The sequence below is a fragment of the Sminthopsis crassicaudata genome, chromosome 5 (assembly GCF_048593235.1).
Source record: "Sminthopsis crassicaudata isolate SCR6 chromosome 5, ASM4859323v1, whole genome shotgun sequence".
Taxonomy (NCBI): Eukaryota; Metazoa; Chordata; class Mammalia; order Dasyuromorphia; family Dasyuridae; genus Sminthopsis; species Sminthopsis crassicaudata.
Genome location: NC_133621.1, coordinates 42026704 through 42050486, shown reverse-complemented (window position 1 = coordinate 42050486; position 23783 = coordinate 42026704). Strand labels below are relative to the sequence as shown.

At 35.4% G+C, this 23783-nt stretch overlaps 1 protein-coding gene across 3 annotated transcripts in view; it reads left to right on the top strand.

The window, feature by feature from the left end:
* Nucleotides 1-23783, top strand: part of ULK4 (unc-51 like kinase 4) — a 624778-nt gene that overhangs the window by 364977 nt on the left and 236018 nt on the right. For all 3 annotated transcript variants that reach the window (XM_074272175.1, XM_074272174.1, XM_074272171.1), the window contains exon 32: nucleotides 10181-10286. In XM_074272175.1, coding sequence (XP_074128276.1) covers nucleotides 10181-10286 — 106 coding nt within the window. The remainder of the gene's footprint in view (nucleotides 1-10180; nucleotides 10287-23783) is intronic.

The window sequence follows — 23783 nt, the reverse complement described above, 5'->3', positions numbered from 1 at the left end:
CTGTATTCCTCCTGCTGGTCATTTCTTACATAACAATAGTATTCCATAACCTTCATATACTATAATTTACCCAACCATTCTCCAATGGATGGACATCCATTCATCTTCCAGTTTCTAGCTACAACAAAAAGAGCTGCCACAAACATTTTGGCACATACAGGTCCCTTTCCGCTCTTTAGTATTTCTTTGAGATATAAGCCCAATAGCAGCAATGCTGGGTCAAAGGGTATGCACAGTTTGATAACTTTTTGGGCATAGTTCCAGATTGCTCTCCAGAATGGCTGGATTCTTTCACAACTCCATCAACAATGTATCAGTGTCCCAGTTTTCCCACATCCCCTCCAATATTCATCATTATTTGTTCCTGTCATCTTAGCCAATCTGACAGGTGTGTAGTGGTATCTCAGAGTTGTCTTAATTTGCATTTCTCTGATCAGCAGTGATTTGGAACACTCTTTCATAAGAGTGGATATAATTTCAATTTCATCATCTGAGAATAGTCTGTACATATCCTTTGACCATTTATCAATTGGAGAATAGTTTGATTTCTTATAAATTATTTTGGAAATGAGACCTTTGTCAGAACCTTTCCTTTTAAAAATATTTTCCCAATTTGTTATTTCCCTTCTAATCTTGTTCGCATTAGTATTGTTTGTACAGAAACTTTTTAGTTTGATGTAATCAAAATCTTCTATTTTGTGATCAATAATGATCTCTAGTTCTCCTTTGGTCATAAATTCCTTCCTCCTCCACAGGTCTGAGAGGTAGACTATCCTCTGTTCCTCTAATCTATTTATTATCTCACTCTTTATGCCTAAATCATGGACCCATTTTGATCTTATCTTGGTATATGGTGTTAAGTGTGGATCCATATCTAATTTCTGCCATACTAATTTCCAGTTTTCCCAACAGTTTTTTCCAAATAATGAATTTTTGTCCCTAATATTGGTATCTTTGGGTTTGTCAAAGACTAGATTGCTATAGATGTACCCTTTTTTGTCCTTTGTATCTAATCTGTTCCACTGATTGACCGGTCTATTTCTTAGCCAATACCAAATGGTTTTAGTGACTGTTGCTATATAATATAGCTTTAGATCAGGTACACTTAGACCACCTTCCTCTGACTTTTTTTTCATTAGTTCCCTTGCAATTCTCGACCTTTTATTCTTCCATATGAATTTTGTTGTTATTTTTTCTAGGTCATTAAAATAGTTTCTTGGGAGTCTGATTGGTATAGCACTAAATAAATAGATTAGTTTGGGGAGTATTGTCATCTTTATTATATTCACTCGGTGGGCAGCATATCTTTAAGCTGATACAACAAAGAACTCATCAGGGACCATATCATCGGGCATGCAGGTAGCATAATCTCCTGCCAATTTGTATGAGATTGTAGCATAAGCCACTTATGCTCAGTTTGGGAATGCATCTTGAGCAGTGACTGTCTTAGTGTAACCTTCCCCATCTGAGGAAATCAAGGCAAACAAAGTTAAGTGCCCTGGCCAGGGTCACACAGCTGGGACAGACCTCTTCCAGTTTCCCATCCCAAACTCTCTTGACATTTCACCCATCTTTTAAATGTCTTCTTATCAGGGAGGACTAGGAAGAAATCTTCATCACATGACAATCCTTCCCAAATCTCTTGCCCTCCTGCTGATGAGTTTCTCTTGCTTTTGGGCATAACTTTGTCTTTAAGACAATATTGTTGGCTCTAGAGACCCAGTACTAACAGAACGATATATAATTATGTTTTGTCTGATTTTAAAAAAATTTCTTCGATTCAGTATTGAGCATTATCTCTGAATTCATCAATCCAATTTGTATTTCTTAAGACCATAAATTCATTCCTTGTGAATCTGTCACCTCCCAATCAACCACTTCTGGATGCTCCACCCTTTTACCAAGCATCCTTCTTCAAATCTGTCTTTACTAATATAATTTATGTAGGTTCTCTGACGTTGAAGTATAATGGCCTCTTCCCTTTTCCCTCCTTCATTCTTCCTTATACTTCAGCAATATAACCTATTTCTGATATGAAGCAAAGAGCTTCCCACCTGTGTTTCCTCTCAACCCCATTAAATGAGGATAGATGGCCAACTATACTCAGTTTTTCTCTATGTAGTTATTATTTGAGGGGAGATTTCTCCCTCCACAACTTTTGGACTCTATGGAGTTATCTGTGTGAGTACTTCTCTCAGTTATGATTATAACCATCCCTAGGTATTACCCAGAGATCCCTAATTATTTTAAAGAAAGTCTTACACATAAGAGAACACAGATTTGTCCTCAAATAGCACTAAATAAAACAGACGCATACAATAGTATGATCTTGTAAGCCTGCTTATACAATAGGTGGAAAAAAATTAGAGTAGCCTTCCAGAAATGCATCTAAATGAAGTTGAAAGGTATGTAATGTTCATTGTCATCTACAGCCAGCTACAGAATGCACTGGATAGAATATATATAGAGAGAGAGGTCAAATCCAGTCTCACATACTTACCAGCTGTATGACCCTGGCCAGGTCAGTTAACTTTGCCTTAATTTCCTCAATTATAAAATGATCTGAAGAAGGAAATGACGAATCACTCCAGTATCTTTGCCAAGAAAACTCCAAATGGGGTCACATGAATGAAAAACTACCAAATTGACAGCAGTGTTCATGATTTGTAAGTGTATTCAAATACACATTTGGGGGGGATGTGTAGCACACATGCAGATCTGCTTCCAATCTGCTAAAATTCTTTGGCTTGCAGGTGGTTCCTGTGAAAGCCAGCGGGATTCTAGTTGTTGCCTAGCCAACAGTTAGATAATGCAAGATTGACAAATCACAAACAGTAGAGAGTCCAATATTACTGTGGCTCACCCAGCACTACACTGCTCCCAATCCCATCTCACACCTTGATAATTCAGACCGGGTATAGAATTTATCAAAGCCTAAAATCTGAGTGATATCTTTCATTAGCATACAACCCTTCCAAATTAGACTAAAAAGTGTTATGGCCTATATACTATAAAGCCCCTTTGAAAAAGATGATTTTTTTAAACTGATATTTCCTTGTTATGCCCTTCGTATTCCATAGCTGTCCTGTTTGAGCACTAAAGCAATTAGTTTTGAGAAGGCTGATTCTTCAGGGTCCAGTGCTTCCTGCCTTTCATTTGCTGAAGCTGTACATTTTAATGAAGTTGTTTCATCTCTGTTGCCAAACACTAGAATTTTGCTGCTTCAATTCTAATTATCTCTGTTGGCGAATGCTATGTTTTATTAGAGCTGTCAAGTGCACTGTTCATTAAATGTCCACAGTCTGTGGTGTCGTGCACACAAATTAGATCAGCTTTGCTCATTGATGGATTATGTAGAAGTTAAGTATTTTCTTCATAAACCTTTAAAATGTTGTGCACCAGCCATCCCTGGCTTGGTGGGATGGGTACAAGACACATGTTGAATGAGCCAGGCTTCTCGTGTCTCGCCGGTTGTCTGAGGGAAGTGCTCAGCTGCTGACTGTGAATCTCTAGTATTCAGTTGATTGTTTCAGTTTTCACATTCAAGGAGTTGTTTCTTCCTGCAGTTCTCCAGCATTACTTACTAAAGTATAAAATTATGCATTTGACAGCATAGCAGTGTGTTCAGCTTTCCCTGTGTAAATCAGATTTCCTTCCATGTTTTCTTCCATTATCCATTTCCCACCCCCGTCATAAGGAGTAAACGTGTTATGTTTTCATGCTGCTTATTTTTGTCAGCAAAAACAGTAACCCCTCTGTAGGCTTGATAACGCCCTGAATGGCTCTCTTTGATAACACTTTACCCAGTGTCCATTGCTTTTCAACTACAGTTGGCTCTTCTGGGGGGACATTGTTCTCTAGATTGCTACTCTAGGGAGCACTCTGACAGTTCCCTCAGTGAGCACTGCCAGCAGCTTTAGAGGGAGCAGTTCATTCACCTCCTTTCCTATTTCCTCTTATGCCCCTGTTTCATCCACACATTATCCCTTATTTGAGTAAATATATCAACCTAATGACCCTTTTTAAATGGCCTTGTCCTTGAGAAGCTCCAGGAAGAGATAGGAAAATCTTCAAATATTAAACTAGCAAATGGAAAGGGAGATGTTTTAGAAATGTTCAGTGCCAGAGTTATTTGGCCTTACTTAAATTTGTGTTCTGAACAGTTTCTGAGGGAGCCCTTAAGGTGTAGAGATGGAATGAGGTCTTTGATAACCTGGAGATCTTGAGTGCTCTATTGCTTGCAAAAACCCTCTGGTTGTTGAGAATTAGGGCTAGTGGGAGAGTAGAGCAGAGATTGTTCAAATTCTGCATGCTTTCTGGCATCAGAAACCTGTAGGTCACAGGTTTCTGGGATCTCACTGGATTATTCATCATTAACTAAAATACACAATTGGGAACTGTATCATCTGTGAATATTTTTATTAAAAGAATTATCAGTATCACTTAAACCACATTCACCTTGTATACTTAGAAAAATGAGATTTTATTACTATCAACTTTATTACATGAGAGTATAATAGAAAAGGTGAATTTGATCATAAAAATGTTTATATCAGAGAAATGATGGATTTCTTTGCAATAAGAATTTTTATTCCCCGACAAGTCTTTGTACAAGGAGTGTCATATGTCATTTTACCAAAAGAAAAAAGAAAGATTTATTATCTTCACATTCCTGTTTTTCACAAGAATAGTTTCCTTATGTATCATTAGTTACCTTGTCATGACTAACATGTAGTTTCATCTTGGTGGTTATTAATCAACTCTCCCTTCAAACCAATCTTAAGAAGAACAATTAAATTGCCCTAGTGACAGATCATCACTTCCACATTTATCATTTTTCATGTACTATGGTAAAATATATATCCTTAAACCTCAGATTCACTTGCAATAACTGCTAATTCAAGGACTCTGTATCTAAGAAGGTTTTTCTGTTTCTAAACTTGATAAACAAACCCCTTCTTGGGATTACAGAGCAGAAGGTCAGAGGTTAAGCCCATAAGAGGCTAAATTCTATCTTTAATTGTATGTTTCCACATTTATAAATATATGTATGTGTATATATAATCATGTATATATGCATGCATATACATGTTCTAGCTTCAGTTGTGTATACAAAATCCTGTTACTACTGATAAAGAGTTGATCAAAGCTGAGGACAATTATAGGGCAAACACAGTCTGAAGTTATAGATATATATTTTTGGTTTAGGATCAAAATTTTGAGGTGCAGTCCTATCATGAATTCATCATGTTTTTAAGCTACTACAACATTTCCTTTTAGCTATGCTGATTTGTCATTGGACTTCACGATCAATCTTGGGGTTTTCACCATTAGAGATTGAAATGTTCCCCATAAAGTCCTAATCCAATGCGTGATTATGGTCCAGTGCTGACTTTGGGTCCTCCAAGGCCAATGCAGTGGAGCCTAAGCTCTGCTAGATTAATAGTCTTGACAACAGATAGTGTCTGAGTTAGGGCTGACTTCCATAAATGATTGTTAAAATAGCACCACCAAAAATAGAAATCTGATTCTATCTGATGCTTGTCATACCCAGCTCTTCCTGATAAATTCTTATAGAAGGAACCTTACTAAGTACTAGAGGTTTAACATCAAAATATAGGCTTTTTGAGATGAATTCTCTGGCTATGGCCATTCACAAAATTGAGAAAAAATGGAAATTTTTCTTTTTATCATCTCGTTTTCTTTCTGCAGAGTTAAGTGGCAGGGGGATAAAAAGGGGTTTTTCAGTATCTCTTCAGGGTCGGTATCCCAAAATCATGGAAAAAACAGAAAAGAACACACAGCTGGAAAGTTGTGGTATATGAATGTAATGCAATATTATATTCTATAGGAAACAATCAGCAGAATGATTTTAGAAAGGCCTAGAAAGACTGACATGAATTTGACACTAAGATAAGAAACTAGAACCAAACAGCAAAACAACTGTTTGAACATGTATACATATATTGTATTTAATTTATACTTTAACATATTTAACATGTATTGGTCAACCTGCCATCTGGGGGGAGGGGAAAAATTAGAACAAACGGTTTGACAATTGTCAATGTTGTAAAATTACCCATGCATATACATGGTAAATAAAAACTATTAAAATAAAATTAAAAATAAAAAGAAACTAGAACCAAGAGCAGCAACAAGTTATGTGATGATCAACTCTGTTGGTTGTGGCTCTTTTCAAGCATGATATAATTCAGACCAATTTCAATATTCTTGAGATAGACAGAGCTATCTGCATCCAAAAAGAGGATTGTACAAAATGAAGGTGGATCACAGCATAGTATTTATTTTTTTTTACTATTTTTGTAAAAGAAAGAGAAACAGTAAAAACAAATATAAGTTTCAAGAAAGCTTATAGAGTTACCCAAGTAAGCAGTCAGCCTAAGAGCATTTAAAAATGAAATTGAAGTCTTTACAGCTATCCCTTGGCCTGAGATATGGAAAATATCTGTGAGGGTTTTTATAACAAACTCCTTTTTGCTATTGAACAGCATAGCTGTCATATTGCAATAGTAAATAAGCTTCCCTCTCCCCAATATGTGAGAAGTCATGCAAAATTTCTATATAAAACATGTTGTGAATTTTTTTAAAAAGCAAATAAAATAAAGAAAATGAAAGAAATCATGCTTTAAGCTGCACTCAAAATTTATCATTTCTCTCTCTTTGGAGGTGAATAGTATATTTCATTATGATCCCTTTGAAATTGTCTTGGAATCATCTACTTCAGAGTAGCCAAGTTTTTCACAGCTGATCATCATTATAATATTGCTATTACTGTGGACAATATTATTCCACCTTTGACTTCATAATATTTTTACAGCATAATAGTATTCTATCACAGTCACATATTACAGCATGTTTATCCATTCCCCAATGGATAGGCATCTTCTCAGTTTCCATTTCTTTGCCACTACAGAAAGAACTGTTTTAAATATTTGTGTACATATGGGTCCTTTGTTTTTATCTTTTGATCATCTTTTTGGAATAGTCTTAATAATGGTTTTGATGGTTCAAAAAGTATGCACAGTTGTATAACTCTAGGCCTAGTTCCAAATTATTCTTCTGAATGGTCAAATCAGTTCACAACTCCAATAATTATGGATTAGTGCGCCTTTTTTCACTCATTCCCTCCAGCATTTGTTATTTTCCTTTTCTCTTATTAGTCAATCTGGGGATTTTGAGGTAATGTCTTGGGGCTGTTTTAATTTTAATTTTTCTGATCATTAATTATTTGGAGCTTTGATTTTTTTTTCATTAGAAATTTCCTGTTCCTATCCTTTGATCATTTATCAATTGAGGAATGACTCTTATTCTTACAAATTTGGTTCAGTTCTTTATATACTTGGGAAATGAAACCATCAGAGGACGTTGCTATAAAAATTTTTTTTTTGCCTATTTGCCTACTTTCCTTTTAATTTTATCGCAATTGGTTTTGCTGTGCAAAACAATTTTTATTTCTATGTAATCAAAATTGTAGGTTTTGCCTTTCATTATTCTCTCTCTCTCTCTCTCTCTCTCTCTCTCTCTCTCTCTCTCTCTCTCTCTCTCTCTCTCTCTCTCTCTCTCGTTTATTTGGTCATGAACTCATCCACTATCTATATAGCTTACAGGTTATTTTCTTCTATGTTCCCCTAATTTGCCTTTATTTCTAAATTAGATGAGCTTTTTGAGGATAAATGGTAGCAAAGAAATCAAAGATGTGGAAACAACTGAACCAGACCAAGCCTATATTATGGAAAGTTTTTGTTGGATGTGATAACAGCTGTAAATGCATTCGCAAATCATTTCATAGGGTATTAGGAGGGGAAAATAATTAAAGGTATATAAAAATGTTTAGATTTTAATATCGCTGCTGCTACTCCCCTAATCACCAGAAGACATCAGTAACTACCTATGCCTATTTTTCCATCTGCATGATAACTTATAAGAATAATCCTTCAAAAGAATGCCTTGTTAGGAAATAGAAGGCAATACACCAAACTTGCAAGTAACTTTCTGTACTAGATTACTTCATCATCACATAATGAACTGAAAAAATTTAAGAATATAAGATCTCACTCTACTTTTTGTTTATTGGCTATAAAAAGAATTTGATTTGGTAGAAGAAAACAATATTTTAAAGCCTTTTCTCTAACAAGATATTTTTATGTAAAAATTGTGCAAGAAATTCTCCAGAGACATAATGACACAAATAACATTGATTGATTGCATACAGCATGTGAGAGATAGATGTGCCTGCCAAACTTTTTTGCCAAAGTCATACAAGAGATACAATATAGAATAATATTCAAAGAATCATTCTCACTATTATTGTTATTTGGATAACATCATCTAAAAGCTCTTGCTTGTGGAACACATTCTGCTAATTGCATCAGGCTTGATCACATTGTAATCACTCAAAACAATTTTTGATCCAAATGGGAAAAAAACCAAGCAAATGAGAAAAGCCTCTTGTCCAAACTATGATATATAATTGAATGGAATACTTATTCTGGAATACTTACTAACTTTTATTCTGGAATACTTATAATGGAATACTTTGTTAGTCTGTCTTTCTATCCATTCTTCCTATCTGTATATACATACACACACATACACACACACACACACACACACACACACACACACACACACCACAGTATGTGTTTATGTGTATGTAGAGACATACATTCACACATACACATATACACTTTGAATAGCCAATACAATGAATGGATAACTTGCTAGATTCACCACTGATTAGTAAAAGGGAAACTGACCTTTGGGGAAATTAAAAAAAAAAAATTTAATGACTCCACCCTTCTTTAAGGAATGTAGGTATTTAAAACAAACATGTATACATATGCATGTGGATGCACACACACATATACACACACACACACACACACACACACACACACACACACACACACACACACACCCTGACCATCTTCCAAGAGACATAATTGATAGAAAGCTAAGCAGAGAATTAGGAAGACCTTGGTTCAAGTCCTGGCACATACTCTCTTCCATTTCTGTGAAAAGACTTTTACCCCAGTGTGATTACTCCGTCTTGGCAGGAAGCCAGTAGCAGCGGAGAGGGTGTAAACACCGGAGGTGAAGAATAAAACCCCGGAAAACTAGTGTCTCTTGGGACCCGGCCACCCCCACCCCCTGGGTTCTTGAAAACCAGACTAGCAGAGCAGTTCTATCTGAATCTGCCATCTGAGTCAGTGGGCATAATGGATAGAGTGCTAGACTTGAAATCAGGAAGACCCTAAACAAGATACTTCATCTCTCTTCACCTGTGAAATGTAAATAATAGCACTTCCCTCCCAGAATTGTGGTGAAGATCAAATGAGATTGCATGCATAAAGTGCTTGAAGCATTGTAGAAATGCCTGTTTATCATTATCATTATTATTATCAATAATAATGGGCCATGAGGAGATTGATTGTTATTGCTATTATAGCTCACAAGACCATCTCCTTACTGTAGTAACTGCTTTGCAGGAGCATGTACCCAGGCCAGTGAAACAAAGGTCTTTTAATAAAAGCAAGGTTTCTACCTTATAGGAGTACCTATAAGGAGTTTTGAGTAATTGCTGATTCTTTTTGCCCTTTCATGCCAAATTCAGTAGAAAAACTGCTGAAGAGATGGGTTCAGATCCTGGTCTGATGCTTACTACCTGTGTATCTCTGGCAAGGTCATATAACCTCCCAAGACTTCAGTTCCTCATCTGTGAAATAGCCATACTCAATGGCTTCTAAATTCTCTTCCAACTCTCCACTCATTAGCCTGTGGTCCTTTATTAGGTTCATTCTCTATTGCTCTTTGGCTTTGTTCTTTCGAGGTCTGTTTGAAGTGCCATCATCTAAACATCCTAGAGTCACGTGTTAGAATCCACTGATTTCTGGCTCATTTGTCATCATCCCCACACATTCTTTTTGAGCCATGAGGTTGCTGTTCGGTTCAATGAAATGAAATTAATGGACTTTCCAGACCAACTGACTTCCTACCAAGGAATATCTTGGGCACTGAGGAGAATTTGCTTCATTAAGCTATCAAAGGCAATCATTAAGCCTTGTGGAAGGACGTTGGGGACAATCACTTGCTCATTCATCTTTATTAGTACCATGGCTGTCTCTGGTATGATTATGACGGCAATGAATGTTTCTTGCAGGAGCACCAGGAGAGCATTCTGGGCAACACCATGCAGAGTGTCATTGCCCTACTCAACAATCTGGTCGCCTACAAAGAGTCGAATATGAAGCTACTCTATGAACAAGGTAAGGGTTGACTTGGAGCCAGGTTCTGGCTGTAATGGTGTTGAGGGTGATAGGTTTTAGTATTGTTGACAAAAACTAATCATTTAAAACAGTGATCAAGTCATTTACTAAAGCTAAGATTTCATAGTAATGTAGAAAATGCTTTTAATGCTTTTCACATATTAATTTCAGTGGTATGGATATAATAGATCACAAATCCTTTCTTCACTTTAATAAAGAGTTTAGTGAGTTTAAGATGTTAGTTTGTGATAGAACTATCATTAGGTTTAGAATGAGGGTAGCTTGTGACTCAGAGCACTGAATCTTGGAGAACATTACTGAATTTAATGCCTAGATATTGAGAACAGTTAATTAGACAGGAAGTTGGACTGCTTCTGGCCTAGTCGGGCTCAGATCAAATGCAAAATAGGAAGCTGTTACAAGGTGTGCTGCTTGTTTTTTTTTTCAACAGGCCCCCAAATTGGTCAGAGCTCCTCTCAACTTTGTCCTGCCCTCCTCTTCCTTCCTACCCCATGGCTTCTCTGCAGCAGCACTTTTAGAGTGTCTTTGGTACCTTATTCCTTCCTTCCTTTCCCTTCCTAATCTATATCATGTCTGCCTTTTCAGGGATGAACCTGATGCACTAAACTAAGATTGCAGGGATGTAGTATATCTCTAGGGATCTAACATATGTTTTTAAGCATCATTCTATTTAGAAATCATGTTAAATTCCAACAAAAAATCTACGTTCTTAAAAGATCTTAAAAACTCTAGAAATCCATAGTTTGCTCTCTGTGTAAAAAGAGACATTTCAGGTCCAGCTTAAATTTCCTTTCTCTCATTAACTTTCATATCTCTTGAATTGTCATTTGTGGAGAAGAGAAAAAATTAGGCCTTTCTCTTCTACCAGTGTTTCTTAAATGTCAAGTGTGGGGTTTTTATCCAGTCCATTTCTCAACTCTTTCTTCTCCAGGTTAGAGAGTCCTAATTCATTTCACTACCTTCTTTTCTCCAATGTTAGCCATAGAGGATCATTTTATTCCTTTTTCGTCCGTCCCCCCATTTACAGCATCCCTTCAGCTAAGTACTCCAATCAGAGGACCAGAACACTCACCAAGATCTAACTAGTTGTTTTCCAAAGACTCTGATAATTACTTATCAATAGTAAGAATGCAGAAGTCTAAAAAGAAAATTAAACAGGTTTCAATGTGCTTTATTCAAGTCTTCCTCACAACCTTATCGGGGTAGAGTTATAAGCATCAGTTCTCCCCAAAAGAGGAGCTCAAGCTTTTACTGGGCCTGCCAAACCAAAGGACTTTCAGTACTGGGTTATCTTTGGACATCTTATTTTTTGGTAGTAGGTTTGTCTTAAGTCTTCTAAAACATCCATATTAGAAAGTATTGCATAATTTTCATTCTTGCATTCATTATCTTATGTGATTGTTTGGGTTCATACAAAAAGAGTTTGGTTCACAGATTTTCCTGGCATCAAATTCCATGCTATAAAATAATCGTGATTCTTCCATTGAAGCTTCTTCCTATTATTAAAACACCCATTTATAAGTTGGTTTTATAATCAACTTTAATTTTTTCATCCTAAATGAGATAAATCATGGCGCATATTAAGCTAAACTGCAAACTATTCTAAGGAATCTGACTTACTTTGTCCATTAGCAAATTTCCTTTGCTTTTCTTTTATACCCGTTGGTATAAAATAGTTTTGCTTTCCCAGTACACTCAACAATTGATGATATTGAAAAGAAATCCATTAGCAATCAGACAGGTGAGTCAAAGCTAGTTTATGATCAAAATGTCACGTGATTCATACTGTATTGCTGAGAACTAACCACTCTTCGTGTCCTGTATATTTTGTTTCTTTTTGTAAAGCTCATTTACATTTATTACTATGAAATTCTCTACTCCAAAGCTGTTTTCAACTCATCACATTTTTCTTGGTTTCAAACATTTTTATTTTTATCAGGGACAAAATTCATAACATCAAGTAAGACCTTTTCTTTTGTTTATATATTTTAAAAATAACTGAATTATTAACATTTAAAAACTGGCTGCTGGCTAGTATATATGCATTGACCTTTACATAATGGATATTAATACAAGTTTCTGTATTACTGGTGAGACAGCATGAATGATGGATTTACATGGCAAACTGAGGTCATCCAATAAACCACAGCAGCTCCAAAGGAGCATTTAAAGAAATTATTTATGTCCTCAATATCTCATGATGGCTCTAAAAAGAAATTCTCATTTCTCAGGAGGTTTGTTACAAAACTGCCTAAATCGGTATTTACCCAGGAGACCAGAAAATCCCTTGTGTAGATGCTTTGGCTTTAAGAATCAGAACTATGTATTCAGTAGCTTTTAGAAAACACTTTTTAAAAAAACGAAATTCAAAATAATGTCTTAAAATAATCAAGTCTCATCCAATTCTCTATACAATATACCTTTTAAAGTCAAGATATTTGCAAGATTATGCTATTTAAGTGTGACATATATCAAGAGGTAACAATAACTTTATATATTTAAATCTAGCATGTCTTTAAAATCTTAAAAGTTTGACATCTGTTTTCACAGTACAGGACAAGTAGAAAGTGAAACAGTTCCAAGGATGAGTTAAAAAGTCCTAATAAGTAAATGTAGCTTGGAGGTCCTCTTCCAGCTTTCCATTCAAGGTAGGAATACCCTTTAGAGCATCCCTAGTTGATGGTCATTCACCATCCAATCAAAACCTCTTAGTGAAAAAACTTCCTGTTTCACAAAGCATTTCTTTAGTTTTTGAATGGTTCTGAGTATTAGCAAAGGCAATCTCATACTAAATGAAAATCTGCCTCCTTGTAATTTGTACCCATAGGACCTACTTAAGTTTTCCAAGACCACACAGAATTCAGATCTATGGCCTAAATTTATTTGGAGAATACCTCAGAGTAAAATCTTTGAAGAGACTTTAAAATAACCCTTTTAAGGGTTGGGAAAGGTCTGAGCAAATGCTTAAAGCCCAGTCAGTAAGCAATTCAAAACTGTATTTAATCAATTCACAGTGGGGATCAAAAAAAGCTTTTTTCTCACTTAAAAAAATAATGGTTAATGTAATCATTTGACTTCAGCTAATACTTTCCCTTTAAATCCTCTGTAAGCTTTATGGGCCTCAGTTTCCTCGTTTGTTAAATGAGGTATTTGGATTAAGTGACTTCTAATTTCTATTCCAGGTCTAAATCTATAGTTTTTTTAATCCCACTTTGATTTCATTCAGTGAACTCTCCCTTATAGTTTATGGACAATATATCTCTTTTTCTGCTTTTATTTTCTTTGGTTGCTCATTTTATTCATCATTTGCATTTCTAGAAAACAGTTTGGTAAATGTAGTTATTGAATTTCATTTTCCTTTTTACCATTCCTAGAAATAATTTAGTTATTTGTAAGCATAATAATAACCCTTAGATAACTGCTGATCAAACAGATCTTTAGAATTTCATTGAGGTGGCATACAATATGCCCTTTTTTAGAACATACTGTACCAAATGAAAAACCTTCACATGAGCCTTGAAGATACAGCAAGTCTTTTGTGAGGAGATTGGGCTAGTAACTTGGATAGAGCCTTTCCTGAGCACTGCCCAGACCTTTCCACAGGTCTGCAGTGGCCCCTTTTTCCCATTCTAAGCCTCTCTAACCACCCCTCCCATACTCAGCCCATCATGTCTATCTATTAAAATCTTTCAAGTACTAGCTACCACAGATACCATCTCCACCATGATTCCTTCTTTAGCTCTTTGCTATCTTATATCTTTCATGCTAGATCCAACACATGTTGGAATATAGTTAGTTTTATGCTTATTACACTTATAGTTATTTTTGTAGAAATCTTTTGCTGTTTCTAAATTATAAGCTCTTATAAGGCTTTAATCTTTATATTCCCAATGTCTAACACAGTTTGTTGAAATGAATCTTGTATCTCAAGAAATTTAAATGGACAGCCAGGAATGGAAAAGATCTATTTTTCAACATACGGTAGAGTGGGAAATTAAATGGTCTCTTGGTTCCAAGGCCACTGAAGACTTTACAGATCAAAGTTCACTCTTCCAATAACCACTAGGAACAAACTAAGTGCTAAAACAGACTACCCATGTAGACATTTGATGCTTCTTTCCACAAACTCTAAAGACCACAAGACTATATGGAGCATGAATAGGAGTTTCTAAGATTAATGAGGCAAAAAAACCCAAAACTATATTGTAGTAGTCTAATTCAACAGTCACAGAGGTCCAGATCACTGAGAGGACCAAGCTTGTGAGGAAAAGAAGGAAAAGGAGCTTGTAGTTTTAACTGCCAACTCTGATTTCAGGAGTACTTGGGAGAGCAGAAAGCCTGAGAGATCCCAAGTCTTTGTAGCTCATGAAAAGTGATCTCTTAAGTTAGAGATTGCAGAATCTTCTCACCTTTTCCAATCTCTGTGTAGTTTCATTTCATCTGTCTTGGGGTATTTATCTCTAGGTAAAAAATTATTCTAGAGCAGGGTCGGTGCCTGGGGCCAGGATTGGGGAGGTTCTTTCATACCTTCAAGGACTGATTATTCTATGTGTCCCAAGATGGCCCAGACATATTTTCTACTTTTATATATTTAGTAATATCAAAGTCCTTCTTTTTAGAAGAACAGTTGTTGAAGTATGATCTCAAATGTTCGTTTAAAAGGGGCAATTAGAGAAATTTAAAGAAACACATTCATTTGACACTTATACTCTAGTGACCAATTTAAAAGGATGGGATTCATGTGATTTGTTTTAAAGCTCTTGATTTTATTCAGTAGTTCCAGTTTCTTCATCTCCAATCAATTAAATATCAACAAGGCAGTGTATGTAATTCAGTTACCGTGTTTGTTATTATATATACTCATGAAGATTATTTAAATGGGGAGAGGGAGAGAATCATATTTCAACCCAAAGTTTTTGAACCTGAAACAGCCATTGAAAATGGACATTAATAGTGATTATCTGCTCGACAATAATTATAAAATATGTTCATGCTGTGATACTTAGCTATTCAGAGAATAACTGAAAAGTCTGAATATAATTCTTGAGCAACACAATCAGAATAGGACATCTGCGGGAAAAAATGAAGCATAGGACTATCTGGATTTGGGCATCAAGTTAGCAACTAAGATAATGACATAATAGCTGGATTTTGCACTCTGTTGTCTTAAAGTTTCAGAGATTACTACTAAAATGGACTAGGACTAACTTTTTCAAATTGTTTCTTAAACTCTCATCTTTGCTCTCTCTCTCTTCATCCCTTCCTCCTCTTTTCCCTATTATCCAAAAAAATCCAGTGCTGTCTCAACTTTAAGTGGTATATGTAAACTGAAGATAGAAAATGGTTAATTTGAACAATTTTTATTATATTTCTTCCCCAAAATGACAGTTTTATTTTTGATGAAATATCATGTGGCATCAGCCAAAAATGTCATTTATTGAATTTTATGTCACCATACAGTCAAGTTGATTAGTTGATTTATTTTTGTTGCCTCTCGTAGGCACACTAACTACAACAGACTTAGGGGCTCAATGATTTGACAGCCCTTAATGCTGCTAATATCTGGCAGGTTTCATGTGATGAAGACCTGCCTACTTGTGAACTGGATGTCCTCGCAATGGTTTGTGTAACCTCCAAAGACCAGGAAGCTTAAGAGCTTTAAAGGTGGAAGATGGTTCCCTTTCTGTGCACTGGTCAGAACCTTGCTGGGAAATTGCTGATTTTCCCCAGTGATGTTTTGTTAGGAAACCAAAATCAGAGAAGTGTGCTAGGAATTGGAATCAGAAGATCTCAGTTGAAATCCTGACAGTGTCCCACACGTTGTGGAAATTTGGGCAGATCCTTAGTTCCTTCATATGGAAAATGAGATCATTGGAGTAGATTCAGAATTCTCAACTCTTTTCTTGAGTAATAGAACCCTTTGACAATTTTATGAAGCCTGTGATCTCTTGCTTAGAATAATGCTTCAAAAAGGCATAAATGAAAATATTTATAGTATTCTCAAACTAATTGAAATTGAAATATATGGAAATTAGGTATCAAAGTCTAGATGTGGTTTTTAAGTTCATAGACCTCAAGTTAAGAACTGGACTAAATGAGATCCCTCCCAGTTATTGATCTATGTTCTTATGAGTTAATCTAGCACTCACAGAATTTCAGCCTTAGAAGAGGCTCCTGACATCTTGTTCAGGTACAGGATGAATTACATCTCTCTCTGTCATAATTTCTGTCCCTTATCTCTCTCTTTTTCTGTTTCTATCTCTCTCTACCCGTTCACAATCAGATAAGAGACAAATAGATGCATACATGTGTCATTAGTCATTATTTTTTCCTATCATCTTAGCCAATCTGACAGGTGTGTAGTGGTATCTCAGAATTGTCCTAATTTGCATTTCTCTGATCAATAGTGATTTGGAGCATTTTTTCATATGACTAGAAATAGTTTAAATTTTGTCATCTGAGAATTGTCTGTTCATCTCCAATTGATAAATGGTCAAAGGATAATGGCTTGATTTCATAACTGAGTCAATTCTCTATATATTTTAGAAATGAGGCATTTGTCAAAACTTTGAATATAAAAATGAGATCTCAACCTTTTTTAAAAATGAGTAAAAAAGCAAAAAGAGCTCTGAAAATTCATTACAAAATAGACTTAATGAAATGGAAGTATATAACTCCTTAAAAAATAAAGTTGACAAAATAGAAAAAGAAAACAACTCCCTGAAAAACAGAATTTGTGAAATGGGGAAAAAAATCCACAAAACAACTCATTTAAAAATTGAATTGGGCAAATACAAAAAGAACTTTAAAAAAAAATGAAAACAATTCACGAAAAATCAGAACTGAACAAATGGAAACAAATGACTTGATGAGACATCAGTCAAGCAAAACAAAATCCTAGAATGAAAACCAGACATACCTGAAGATATTATTTCCTTCTCAAAAACCTGAGATAACAGAAATATACAAAGGATAAATAAAAACAGCAACTAGAACAATGACAATAACAAATATGAGATCATCAACAGATTTTTTTTCTAAATGTACGAGAATAAAAACAGCATTCATAAGTGATTCTTGCTAATCAGAAGTGGTGATGGAAAAAACCAGGCCTGAAATGTCATGGACTAAACATCACAAAACCCTGCCTACAGATGAGCTAGTGTTCTTTGAGGGACTACATTTCAGAATGAGGGGAGAGAGCGCAGAGCAGAGAAGGAACATGATAAAGATAAATGGGAATGTGTGTGCTCTAATCAAGTAAAATATTAACAGTGAGTAGAGAATAATTCCTATAGTCTGTCTGGAAGAAGGAAGAGTATAGGAAAATGGATAAGAATACAAAACAAGAAATTAAAAAGGAGAGAAAGAAAGGGGAGAAATCTTGTTTCTGTGTTGAGAAGGGGCACCACTGGTGAGTGCTCCTCTGGAGAAGAGACAAACAGTAGGTATGATCTTCAGGGTTTTGGTGCTTAGGGAGACCATTCCATTCATCCTAAGGAGAATCAGAGCTCCCAGAAGCAACTATCACCCAAAAACGTAGAAGGACCTGGACCCAGGGAGGAGAATTCAAGGCAAAAAAACAAACGAACAAACAAAAAATACTCCAAGATAAAAACAGAAACAAATCCAATAATGAGGAAAGTAAAGGTTAATAATGAATAATATTATCAGGCACATAGGTCACTTTCCTGATAGGAAAATATCTTCTTTTATCTTCAGGAATTGGTGTACAGTATAAGAAAAGAGGAAGTCCAAGACAATGATAAACTGTTTAGAGGAAAGTTCCATGAGGAATATAAGGTTTAAAGAACTAAACAATTATATGGGGCATTAGCCAAAGAATAAAAGTCTGGAATAGATAGAAAGTGAAGACAGATAATCAAGAATGAGAGACCAAAAAAGTTGAAAAGAAACACAGGAAGGGGATTCTACTTAAATACTTAACCAAAAGCAGAGAAAGAAAGGGGAAAAAATATAATAGATAAAGCAAGAAAAATAAACAAAAGCACAGAATTGGAAGAAGGGGTAAGAAACAAAACATGAGGGAGGCTTGAAGGTGAAAGGAAAAGAATGGGAATATAATAATCTTAAGGTAGATTAAAGTAAAATAACTTAAGAGACATAGTACTATGTTTACAAAGGAGAAAGAGGAAAAATTTTAAATTTGAAAAAATATATTACAGACAAATGAAAGAAAATATGAATCTAACTCTTTAAATGTTAATGTATTAAATTCAGTAAAATGAAAAAGTGACTGATTGGATAAAAAAACAAAATGCCACAACTGCTTATAATTTGTTAGTCATTTTTCAGTCATGTCTGACTTTTTATGATCCTGTTTGGGATTTTCTTGGCAAAGATACTGAAGTATTTGTCATTTCTTTCTCCAGCTCATTTTCCAAAGAAGGAAATTGAGGCAAACGGGAGTAAGTGACTTGCTCAGAGTGACACAGCTAGTAAGTGTCTAAGACTGGATCTGAATTCAGGAAGAGGAATCTCTCTCAGTCTAGGGCCAGCACTCTATCTCCTGCACTACCTAGGGCCTCTCTGCCACATGAAGAAACAATAAAATGGACCATTCCCATTACTTTTAGATTTTAAGAAGAATTTCAATACGGTGGTACTCTTCCTCTCTACAGTAGGGATAATATGCTTATATTTATTTATCCCAAGTCATTCTTTTCACTATCAGATTCAAATTCAACAAACATTTATTATGCATTTGCTAGGTGCAGAGTATTACACTAGGTATTGAAGATGCAGACATGGAAAAAAATATTGGCACATCCTTAAAAAGCTCATAAATTAATAAGGAATATAACATTCATTAAAAATAAGTATGGGACTCTAATTCCCCCACCTTTTTAATAATGTGGTAGAAGAAAGTTTGGGCTTCTCATTTCTCAGGTCCCATCTTACTCTAAAATTCTTTGTGTTTTTTTTTCTTTTTGTTTCTTTTATACTTGCCAGAGCATGTGAATACCCTGCAATCACCAAAATTGGAACCACAGAGAAAAGTTAATGTGATGGAAGAAAGCTGTTCGGATGTAAATTGTTTTCTCTGAAAGTACTTCCACAGCATGTTGAAACATACATTCACTTTTATTCCCTTATGTCCAGACTGCTGACACTCAAGAAGTAAAGATGAAAATGAAAAACCAAGCAGGTTGTAGACCCAAGGATATAGACAACATCTGGAGTCCTTTTTCCCTCCTTAAAGTAGTTAAATCTGCATAGCCCCAAATCACCAGACTCTCTTTTATATTCTCTATTTTAGAGGAAAAACAATGAATGATGTCTGGTAGCAATTACTGCAGTCCTTCCCCCACTATGTTAAGGAAATAGAGGAATGCTTAAATTAAGGTTAGTTATTAAAATGAGAAGAGTAGTAATAAAACTTTACAGAACGAGCTTAATCACTCATTTGCAGATCTTGAAAAAAAGATAATAGTCAACCTTCACGGGTGAGGTGTCCTATTCATCTTGCAGTCCATTGCTTTGACTTTTAGTCAAATGTCAGGAGATTAATTAGATTTCAAAAGTCTTTATGTATGTCATATTGTTGGAGTCTGTTGAATCTTCCACACTTAAAAAGTGAGTCCCCAAAGACTAACAATCTTATATTAACATTTTCAATAAAAAGGGACTCTGTCAGTTCTCTGCTCTTTTAGATATATAATATAGTGATTGGCAAAATGTAAAATGTACTTTCATCTGGTATAAACCCCCAGTATTGGATGTTATCCAGTTCTTTGCAAAGCTCCTTTCCCTCTGAGTCAAAGCATTTCATAACTACAAACAACTGAATAAATCCTCTACCAGTTACCTCCCATTTTGTTAACAGCAATTTTCACCATAATTGATTCTCATTCTACATCAGGCTCCCTCCTACTCTTTTTTTCTAAGAACTCTCTGTCCTATTCTCTACCAACATAACGTGCATGGCATAATATACTTACTGAACAGGCGGTTGAACCTGATTTTCCTCCTTTTCTTCCCCGTACTTGACCAATGCATCATGCTACACGCTCTGATCTCTCTAAGTGGGCAGCCTGGGATAGTAGAAGGACTTTTGGCCTTGGGTCACAAGAACAGAACTCTTGACCCAGCTCCAGACTTTTCTTGTTCTGGGGACTAGTCAAATTTCAGCATTTCCCCAAGTTTGGTTTTCTTAGCTATAATGTAGGGATGTGTGGATGTGGGTAACAGAGGTTCGGAGAGACTGGGGCCGATGCTGATCCTGCTCAGGGACAGAATTGTCATCATTTGATCGTTCCACATCCAACTTGTTGGTTCCAGTTCCCTTCTGAGAGTTCCTAAATCCTCACTGCCAGGAAACCTTGTGTTAGCTCACCTACACTTGAGTGTCCCATGGATCTCCTTGCTAGGACCCATATTGTAGGAAGACCTCTGCTGCTGGGAACCTGCAACAAACAATGACCATGATGATATGGTTATTTTGAAGGCCTTAAGAATCTACCTTTAAGATATCTCAAAAAAAATCTCAGAAGAATGAAAAATATCCCAGAGGGTAATATTACCCAAAAAAGATGGCCAGTCAGACATCATGTTTTGGCCCATGTGCCTACTTTCTTATTTATCTTCTGAATTCCTCTTGAGAATTGTCTATAAACATATCAAAAATGCCACTGCTGAAAACATGAGAAAAGACCAGGGAGGTCTTCATAGGTGATAGTATATTATGTTTGTATTGATCTATTGATCAGATAGAAGTTCCTACTGTCTTTATTATTTGTTGATTTTTAAAAATTAATTCAATAGATCAAAATGCAGCTTTAAAGACTTTCTTCCAAAAAGATACATACAGATATAGAGATAGAAGTACACATCAGATTTACAGAGGAGGCAGTAAATTGCTTAAATAATTCCATTTTAGAAAAAGAAATAGAACAAGTTATTAATCAAGTCCCTAAGAAAAAATCTCGAGGACCAGATGGATTTACATGTGTATTCTACCAAACATTTAAAGAACAACTAACCCCAATATTATATAAACTATTTGAAAAAATGAAGGATGTATGTGTGTGTGTATATATATACATATATATTATATATATACATATATAGATATAGATATAGAGGAGAGGGAGAGGGAGATCTTGTCTTTGATAACACGCACCAACAGATCATCCTGTGATTAAAAGTATGATTCAGGCAAGCTTATCATGCAGGAAGATTTATGTTGCACTAAGAACATTTATTGTATCATGTGGAAGGCTCTTCAGCTACTCCTTCTCAATATATACCTCCAGATGATCTAAGTTATGGAAAAACTGTGCCAAATGTAACAGGCATGACCAGTCAACTGAGATCAATTCTCATAAGAAATCCTGAATAGATAAAAGCATATTACCTGCTTTGTATTATATATATTACGATATTATTATAAATTTATAAATTAATGAACAACAGTCGTCAAAAACTGAAAATGTTCAGTGATCCCATTTTCAGTGGAGAGAGCCATGATGGGCATAAGTTAGTGCAGAATTTTACCAGATTTGTGTATAATAAGTGGTATAAAAGATGGAAAAGAAAAAGGGCTCTGTGTGTGTGTGTGTATATCTCGAGAGCAAAGGTGCAGTCAGTGTTCTGTATCATTAGCTCTCTCAAAATATTAAAAGATCTAGAGAGAAGCCTTCAGTGTGGAAGGTTATTTACGTAATATGAATACAAATCTCTGGCTCCTTTGCCAGTCATGGGATTATTATTATAAAAAGATGATTCATATAAAAAGATCATGGATCAATTGAAGTATCTTAAGTTTATAGGCAGAAATGTTCCACATTTAAAGCATCAACTTGAATACAATGTTCTTTCTAAAATACAATGTTCAGTCCTAAGGGAGCAATATCAATATGGTAGATATTTCAGGTCATTATTCTAATATTTAGAGATTTACACTTTTTCATGTGTAATTTCTCAACTACTGCACCTTAGGTTCAATGAGATGGGTTTTGTGGGCCAGAGGACCTATGTTTGTAGATCAAATCAAGCTAATTGAACCACATAAGGACTGACTCAATGATACTCTAACCAACTAATGTTACACAATTGTCAGCAAATCACAGAATTTTTTTAAGGACAAGGTTGACAAACTTGAAAACTAGAGAGAAATAATCATGTTGAAGAAAAGACTTGAGCAAACACTTTCATACAAATCTTAAATGTAACGTGCTGTTGTCTCCAGAAGCTGCCGATCACTCTCTGGGAGGAGATCTGCTGTGTCAACTCAAATCTTCTTCCTGTAGAGAACCTGTCTCCAGACAGTTGCTGTTAACTCTGGTCCAGAGTAGTGATTTCCCTCTTTTATCCTCCTAGAGAATGGGCGTGGGATAATGCAAGGGCTTCTGGGAAGAATTATTTCAACCAATGAACTTGCTCCTCCTAAGCACGCAAGCTCTTCCCCAGGAGTTCACAAGTAAAACTCCCTGTCATGGCCAGAACTAGAGAATTGTGAAGTACCGACTTAGCACTTAGTAAGAACCTAATATCTCATTATCTCATTAGCACTTAGTAAGAGCCTAACACTTAAAAGTTTGGCTAAACCAAAGAATTTTAGGACTTGAATTACATAACCTACATACCTGGGGGTAATAAATTGTATATTCTCATTCAGAATTCCTGTGTATGTGTTTATACTTGTAAAAAGACAATTTCAAGATCATTTTAAAGAAGATGGCTAGTTGTTTTTATTTTGATTGTGGGATTCCAAAAATACTCTTAACGGGGAAAATGGGACCAAGAAAGTCATTTAATTCCCAAGGACTAATACAGGTCTAGTGCTTGGTTTTGCTTTCTTGATTATTCTATTTTACAGTGAGGCAACTAACCTTTAAAGCACAATATAAAAGTGAGTTATCATCATCATCATCATCTTTATTGTAGTATTAAAGTGCCATTATTATTAACCGAAGGCAATGTACAATTATATTATTCTGGATTTTATAGAACCTTTGCACTGAAAAGTCTTGAAGGAAATGAAAGAACTTTCATACATATCTTGGTTTATTCCCTCATAACAGATTTGTTATTGAATAGATACTTTTTTCTGCTAGTGATAACTTCCTTGGAAAGTACGATTAAGTAAAAATGTCTTTTCCTATTAAATTGGGCCTTTTCTATCTGGTATAAATAGGTGGGGGAAGGAAGATTTAATGGCAAGGAAAACAGAATAATGGTATAGAGACAGGCTACAAAGAAAAGTGAATGAAGAAATGCAGGTAGAAAGAGGATCAATAAGAAAAATGTGAAGGAAGAGATAGATAAATTCCAGCTGCAGAAATGACGATTAAAACTTGGTGGAAAGTTTCCAATAAAGAGCAACTAAAAGTGAGGCAATAAGGAGGAAGACAGGAGTCATCATGCCTTCTGCAAAGCCATGAACTGGTATATGAACTCATGACCTGAATCATAAATATTTCAAGTTTACATTCATTTATGACTTAAAACTTT